General features: G+C 42.6%; 1 protein-coding gene across 1 annotated transcript in view; it reads left to right on the top strand.

The window, feature by feature from the left end:
- The first annotated feature begins 1,018 nt into the window (after window positions 1-1,018).
- The window catches only part of pard6gb (par-6 family cell polarity regulator gamma b), a 41,292-nt gene continuing 33,584 nt past the window's right edge, over window positions 1,019-8,726 (top strand). Inside the window, exons 1-2 of the mRNA XM_080442867.1 lie at window positions 1,019-1,317; window positions 5,725-5,947. Of these exons, the coding sequence (XP_080298993.1) occupies window positions 1,246-1,317; window positions 5,725-5,947 (295 nt within the window). The 5' untranslated portion in view covers window positions 1,019-1,245. The remainder of the gene's footprint in view (window positions 1,318-5,724; window positions 5,948-8,726) is intronic.

Raw genomic sequence — 8,726 nt, 5'->3', positions numbered from 1 at the left:
TTTGTTTATGTCCCTGGTGAGACGATTGTTATTATCTGCAACTTAAGGCTTGTCTCCAACTTAATCGTGATAAAAATCACCAAAATGTGGATATTGCTGGGTTTGTTGATTTGGTGATATCTGTCCTGACTCGACAGTTTGCCGATGCAAACATGCAACAAATATGCAGACAGAATGATAGAGCACACAGAGACTGGTATATACAGTATAACTATGTGCTAGTTTTTAATATTTATGTTCCACTTGGGGGTCCTGGGAACCAATGATGTATATTAGGTCAGGTGTGGACCCAGAAAAAGACTAGTTGATTGCCATGGCATCAAAAGGGATTCTTTAAACAAACAAACAAACAAACAAACACAGGAGCATATTCCTTACAGTAATTTGCAATTTTCTACTCCACTACATCTCAGAGGAAAATATTGTACTTTTACTCCTCTACAATTATATGAAAACTTTAGTTAAGTAGTTACTTTGTAGATTTTGATTATTATTACAAAACACACTATAACCACTTCAGCCCTATATATATTTCGGCCATTTGAAATTAGCAGATCTACAAGCTCACAATACGACACGACCTATTGCGGGCTTCTAGAAATGTATACATTTTGAAATTGTGAAATGGGACATTTTGCACAATGAGTACTTTTACTTTTGGTACTTTAAGTTTTAAGTACCTTTGTACTTTTACTTAAGTAAATTTTGAATTCCAGACTTTTACTTGCAACAGAGTATTTCTACTTTGCAGTATTGATACTTTTCCTTAAGTAAAACAAATTGAGTACCTTTTCCACCACTGACAGACAGACAGACAGACAGACAGACAGACAGACGACTTGATTTGAAAAAAAAAAATCTGTCTGTCTGTACTATCTCAAGTGCGTCCTCTGGCGCATGGGAGGACTAATATGCGTAATAACGTTTTCAGGAGGGCTGTAAACCATTGAGCTGATGATGTCATTTCAAAACTTAACTCACTCCCCCAAGTCAGAGGCGGCGATTTGTTCGCCTCTTATTTTCCCGTCAACTTTTCCCAAAAACGTTAATGCAGACTCACAGTACCAGGAATCCGAGGGCGTAAAAGATCGTTGCTGAACTAAAAAGACAAGACATACTGCTGGCAGAATTGAGCGGGACAGAGGGATTTAGTTTTTATTCCAGTGTGGATTTTAAGCCCCTTTTCGGTGGGGACACATCGCTGAACTTTTTTATTTTCTTTTTTTTTATTTAACCGCTACCACAATGAATCGAAGTTTTAACAGATCGCAACCTTTGCGACAGGCGGAATGCAACGCAGTGGAGGTGAAAAGCAAGGTGAGGATTTTTGGGCTTATAATGTGTGGATTTGATGAGGAAAACCCTGTCTCACATGGCCGTGTCCCGTCCCCGTTATGGGCTGTAACACTCGTGTGGTGCAATTTACAAACTATTTGCCGAGGTTTTTCATGCTTTCTGAACTATAAAGAGCGACCCTCGCGCTCAAGAAACACAAACGTCGTTTGCAGCCGTGCGTTTGTTTCGTATGTTCGTGTATTTTTCACCCTTTGATGTTGAAATCCCGCTGTAGGACAACAATCCTGTGATTTCTTTAAAGAGTTGGAAGGAGAAGACAGACTTCTCCCCGACTCGCCACGAAGCTCTTTGGATGACAATGTAGTCAAATAGCCTCTTTGATTTACTCTTTTCCTCCGTTAACGCGGCATTCGTCCAATAATAAACCTTGGACGTTTTTGCTACATTGTTGCAGCGTCAACGCGTGTATTTTGGCAACACTGATGCCAATTGTTTGCCGCCGCTCGCTTTCAGTTCGGTCAACCAATAATACATGAATGGCCACAAATATATCGACCCATCTAGGCTCCCATAACGCTGCCCACTAGTGGGCTTCTGTTGGATCAGAGCATCTCTCCTCCACATGGAAGCTGAGGCTTATCAATCATTTAGTTTGGCTGTTTTCACACCTGTCCACACAGTTAAATGTTCTAAGATAGATAAGACAAATAGACAGATAGATTGAGCTGATATTGATCCCGAGCGAAATTCAGGTGTCATAACCGCATCACAGTAAGCATGAAAGGCAAGAGATGCAGAAATAAGTAAATAATGATAAAAAAATTACGTAAATTACAAAATATTAAATGGAAGATTTAAAGTATGGCCTGGTCACGTGACGTGCACTTGCATTGACTGGGCTAGCATAAAGCATGAACTATTATAGATGTAAATATATAGGCTTGGCTCTATCATGTGTGTTCTATCACAAGTAATAATATGGGCATAAATGGAAGGCTTCGACCTGTCCAGCTGCACTTGGACTGACCGTGTGTGAACGGGTTAGCAAAGTAGCCTATGAACCATTAATGGATATAAATGCAAGATCTTGCCCAGTTAAAGGAGTGAGGTGGTAAAAGTATCTGATTGTGATGGCTTTGGGAGGGTGGAGATTTAGCATTAATGGAGCTGGGTATGCTGCTAAAAGATGTCCATGTGTCAGTGTAAAAGTGTTTGTTTCCCTCCCAGTCTATGGCAGAGTGAGAGGTCCTGACATGCATATGCATGCACATGCACTCTTGCATAATATGCAATCACATGCTCTATCTCTCAAACACAGTATCCCACAACTTAACACACATAAATCCAATCTCGGTTTATTTGTATTGCCCTGTCTCTTTTACATACTGCCATCTAAATAAATCCATCCCTGTGGTGAAGTGAAAAGACTAGTTGGGCATAAGATCATAAACCACCCTCCTACACACCTAGCCCTGTGTGCCTCATCCATCATGTTTGTGGGTATCCAATCCTCAGAATGATTTAGGGTAAAAAAAAAGAGTTGAGTGGGTGTTTGTTGGCTACTAGGCAGGACGGGTCCTCTGGTTAAAGTTTGTTCCATGGAAATGGGGCTGTAGGTGGTTTGTTTGTTTGTAAGCCTGCCAGGCCTTGTTTGTGAATAGGTGGGAGGGACTCACAAGTTTGGTATTGCGTGGGTGGGTGGGATGGTCGATGTTGACGGTGTCGTCACATTAAAAGTTATTGTCAGTGCTGCTGAGTCAATGTCATTCACCATCACGTTTAGGACAGATAGGACATACTGATAAGATGACTCATCGAACCATTCACATCCATTTAGCCATCAAGTCATTGTCATTCAGTACTGTTGGGCTTGTCCTGCAGATAAGCAGTTTCAGTATCATGTGTGTCATAGTGTCTTGATTGATGTGTTGCATCATGCCCACAATTCCCATGACCAGAGGACGTTGTGATGACTTATGGAGAAAACATCTACAGACACCAAATGTAGACTATAAATCTGAGTTGTTTTGTAAACTTAATGGATAAATAAGACAGATGCGATACTCTGATATTGGCTGATATTTAAACTTGTCTGGATTGTTTGCTGTGGGTGGTTTGGTTGTTCCTGATGTTCCTGCCTCAGTCAGCTTGGATTTTCTCTGGGGGGAAGGTGCTCTAGTGATAAGCCTATCTGGAGGCGACACCAGAGGTGTCCATCTGGCTGTTATGGAGCCTTGGTCCGGAGCTGGTTTCCCTCACTGGCGGCAGTTATCAGTGAAAGACAGGTCAGAGGGATAGGGAGAGGGGGTGACCATCAAGCGCAAGAATTTCAGGTTCCTTCTTGACCTTCCACTCTCATTAGCATGCCTGATCTTCATGTCTTGAGGCCAGTTTAGACCTGCTGCACTTGAAATTTATTTATTATTGTCCTAGGAAGAATACAGTTGTTAGTGGGACAACAGCACTGGGTGAACATTCACCAGGCAGCGGGGACAAAATAGTATTCAAGTAAAAACAGAAGTGCAGTAAGCTAAGCTTTTATCTTCCACTTCTGTGTCAGAGGTGAGATGATCCAGTGTTGTCTCTGGACTTGTTTGAGCCTGTTAATGTTGCTTTACTCTGATAGGACAGGAGTAGTGATGTCACCATTCATGTGATGTACTCTCAGGTTTGGATTTCAAATTTAGGCCAGTGATTAATCAACCATGTTCAGACTTGCTCAAAGCTTATTATACACTCGTTGACAGCGTAAAGTACAGTGCAATTCTGTGGTTCTAAGGTTGATGTGAATTGTCAAACTTGACTGAAATTGCATGCTCCAGCGGCTAAATTAACTGGCTGAACTCCCACTTGTATACATTATTATCGGTATGATGTTATATGTTACTTTACTAGCCACTAGTTCAATTCAGTTTTTTAACTTTCCTAAATATTCCCCTTGCCTTCTGAGAAACATGTTTGTCAACTTTTTATAAATAGCCAAATGGAGGCTTCACTGCTGCCAAAATGTGTCAAGTGACTCATTGTTTGTGCATTAGTGTATGTGTGAGGTGTATAACTGTATATGAGAGTCTGGCAAACTCCAGCAACCTGCCGTCCCAACAGCCCCCTCCCAGCATGCATCTCTTCTCTTATGATCATATGTCATCTCCTAATTACAGAGCAGAGCTGACTGACTAATGTGTCCCCTTCTGTCCTAGCTGTCACCTCCATACCTCTCTTCTGTCCTCTCACCTCATCAATCGTTTTAACTTGCTTTTCTTGTCTTCTGAGCTAAATTTCTCTTCTCTTCTCTGAACTGATAATTACAGTAACGCACATCACCACAGTCAACAAATTACCACTGTGATTTTGACACCAGTGCTATTGTCACTGACTGTCTGGTGTTGTGGTTTGCAGAAGCAAGCAGTTCTTTTGTTTGTCTCCATCTCATGGTGTATCTTTCTCTCTCAATCTCAATCTCTCTCTGTCTCCCCGTTGCTATCGTTTATCTATATTTTATTCCTTACTGTCCTCATGCTCACTCTTGGCTATTTCTTTAACCTGCCTATTCCCTCCTACTTTTAATGTCACATGATGACCCAACCATGACCCTCTGCTCTTTGTGACCAGTGACCTTAGCACAAAAAAGCCGCAACACAACTACTTAACCACATGAACATAGCAGATCTACAAGCTCACAGCGCGTCGTGACTTGTGTTGTGACACTCTGTAAGCTTTTAGATCGCTATTTTTGACAAATAAATTTGGTGTAGAGGAATAAAAGGAGTGGACCAAGTATAGAGCCCCGGTAAGAGGTTAAAGTGTCATAGGACAGAGGTACAATGACCAACCTTTCTATCAGTTTTTGGTTCTGTAAAGGCCAAATCTTTCTAGGGATTTTTTAATTAGGCAGAATATAGCGAGTCTTTCCTTTTTGATATCCGTTTGAAGGCCTTACTGAGAGTGCATTATGTAGCTTTTATCACATGAGATTGTTATCACCTTGACTTGGCTGAAACTGGTTCTGCTATGCAGTCAGGTTAGTTTGTGTACTTCCTTGAGTTAGCTCATTTACTACATGGCCTCATTGGCCTGCATGGGCGAAATGGAAAAAGTGTAGATGTGAGTCACATTGACAATTGATTTCAGTTTTTCAGTTGAAAATAATGTCATTTTTATTTCACAACACTTTTTCGCTTAAGCATAAATTAGGCCAGCATGCATGAAACTGAAAGACGCCATAACGTCTTGTACACAAAGAAGATGAATAGAGCTGTGACAGAGTTGCTATGCTTCCACACTATACAGTCTGTCAGCGAACTGGTTTAGATAAATTCCACAAGGTCAAGAAGACTGCCAGTTTCCTCTTCCTGTTTAATCGCCATGACAACTGTAGTGTCCTTCTAATGTTTTCCTTTTGTCTTTCTTCTGATCCTCCTGGCTCAGTATGGCGCAGAGTTCCGGCGCTTCTCGGTGGACCGGGTCAAACCCGGAAAGTTTGAGGAGTTCTACAAGCTCATCATGCATATTCACCGCATCGCCAATATGGAGGTGCTGATCGGCTACGCTGACATCCACGGCGACCTGCTGCCAATCAACAACGATGACAACTTCTGCAAGGCGGTGTCGACGGCACACCCGCTGCTGAGGATCTTCATCCAGAGACAAGGTATTTACCTGAACACCAGGCAGACCATGGATACCTCTGTTCTGTTGTGGGCAAAGTTCTGGAAAACTCCCTGCCCTGGCCTACACAAAATAATGATAATATTCAGGTTAAAATCCACAACGTTTCCCTTTAACCAGTCATGGTGCGTTCACACTAGCGGCAACAAAGCATCAGGCTACAAGCCATTTTCACTGGAAGCCAGCAACATGAAACTATAAAGTGACACCTGTCACTTGTCACTGTATGACAGGCGTGGTGTGCTACAACTCAGCGCTCCAGTGATGCAGTGAAAGGTCAATACATTTTTGTTTCACCATTTCCACTCTCCTTCTCCCCACAATTCCTTTTCCCCTCCATAATTGGGAAGAAAAACTATGCTATTTAACTCTACCCTTTTCATTACACACAATATGCACTGTGGCTGTGGCTTAAGCAACATTTCAACGGCGACTCGGAAGCAATGTAGCTGGCCATTTTGTTGCTAGTGTGAAAGCAGCATTAAGAAAAACAATAGCTGATCTACATTCTACAAGTTCACAACATGTCACGCATTGTGAGCTTATAGATCGGCTTTTGGAAAAAAATTGAAAACTTTCAATGATATGCCCAAAATAGGGATGCCTGGGAGAAAGTGGTTAATAGAATCCGCTACAAAGTGGATCAGGGTGCAACTTGAAATAATAGTCAGAGGTAGAATTCAAAGGGCACCAGGGGAGATTGGGTTCCTGAGGACAAGGAACAATGCAAACTGCACGTGCCACATTCGTACTTTCTCTTTCACAACAAATGAACCACATAAGCCCTATTTTTAAATAGTTTTGGAAAAAACTCCTAAATGGCTGATCCACAAACTCACAATGCATTACATCGCAACCTGCAAGCTTGTTGTGAGATTGTAGAATTGGATCTAGAGAAGTGTGCTCCTCGGAGCACAGTTCTCCGCCAGGCCGCGTTGCCTACCGCAAACTTTGGAAGGCAGTCTTACCCAATTGGAATGGGATCTGAAAACTCGAGTGGGTTTTTTTGGACTAGTATTTGAATGGGATTATAGAGGGAAACTGACAGCACTATTCTTCCTTGGCCTACTTGGAGTGTGCATGCGTGCAAAGCTTCCTGCCGATCGGTCCAGTGGTGCTTGTAGCATGTCGTGCAAAGCGGGCCCTTCCAGCAAACTTTGAAAGCCAATCGTAGTCAATCGAAATAGAATCCGAAAAATCTGACGGATACATCTTGATCACATGACTACAGAGATGAGGTTTACCAAATTGGGTACCAAAATGGTGTTAATATTGTCAGGTGGAAATGGGCATGGCCTATTTGGGGAGTTGCGTAAGGATCCAAGGAATCTAGGGGGGGGAAATAATTTTCAGTTTCACAGCAATCGGACACTGCCTTCATGATTTGAGGCGTTTTGTTCAAAACGAGCCCCTCCTGCAAACTTTGGAAGCCAATCTTAGCCAATCAGGATGGAATGTGAAAAATCCGACGGATCCGTCTTGATAACATGACTATAGAGATAATGTGTACTGATTTGCGTGATATGAGTCTAGCAAAGATCAGCCTCCTGGTGGTGCGATAACAGGGTGACGTGAAGAATTTGGAGCAGACGTTTTTACTTGGCCTTCAGGGAGTGTGCGTGCACAGTTTCATGCAGATCGGTCCAACGGTGCCGGAGATTAGCTGCTCGCAGACGGAATGACGACACACGGACGGACAGGGGCGAAAACATAGCCTGTAGCATGTTGTGCATGTCGGCCTGGCGGAGCAAAAACGTTTTTTCTTCTTCTGTCACCTGTATTGACATGCCCGAAATGGGGACACTTGAGTTAAAGGGGTTAATTGTACCAGCTTTCTGCTTGGTTTTTCATAGTTAACGTACTACTAAACCACACCGTGGAAAATGGAATTGAACTCCCACGGATTTAAGCACGAGCCACTCATGTTTACTTAAATGTTGACTTAATGTTTAATATCACAATTCTCAGTTTGTACTGATATAATGCTTTATAGTAGAAGAAACACACTTTTCTTTTTGTAATAGATTGTATTACTAGATCTTGTACAACCTGTACATTGATAGTTGTATTTACTATTGACAGTTCATGTTTTTAGTTCAGGGGCCTCATGTAGCCGTGTAACGTGTTATTGTACCATTGCTAATCAAAACCACTTTTCCACACACTATCTTCTCACCCAGTTATGTTTGTCCTTGCACACCAAGAACTCTGGTGCTTTCTGTTTATGTCATGCATGCGTTGTGTGTGTGTGTGTGTGTATGTATGTGCGTGTGTGCAGTCTGTGCACACACGCATTTCCTGTCGTCTTATTGGCTAGATCTGTGTCTGTCTGGACAGTTTAAGGCTTGTCTTATCCAAAGGAAGGGCTTGCAGGCAGACGAACACACACACACACACACACACACACACACACACACACACACACAGGCACACACACACAGGCCAGTGCAGTGGCAGCCCCATAGAAATCAGGTCATTGAGCAAAGCCAGTATCCCGGCATACCAGACATTACTGAGAGACAAAGGATCTGCATGAAAAGAGAGGCTCCTTGCTGAGCTGTGTGTGTGTGCGTGTGGGAGCGTGTGCACACGTACTTGTTCGCTTGTTCCAATAGAACACCACAGAACACTGAATGGGAACCAGTTGTATTCCCTCTCTCCATCTCTCTCTCATTGATCCCAGATCTGTAGTGGGTCTTGACTGCCTGCCAACTACCTAGCTAGCTAGCATACAAATTAATCTATCACCGCTCACATCTATT

This window comes from Gymnoscopelus braueri, assembly GCF_963280865.1.
Source record: "Gymnoscopelus braueri genome assembly, chromosome: 11".
NCBI lineage: Eukaryota > Metazoa > Chordata > Actinopteri > Myctophiformes > Myctophidae > Gymnoscopelus > Gymnoscopelus braueri.
This window is presented reverse-complemented; position numbering and strand designations above follow the sequence as displayed.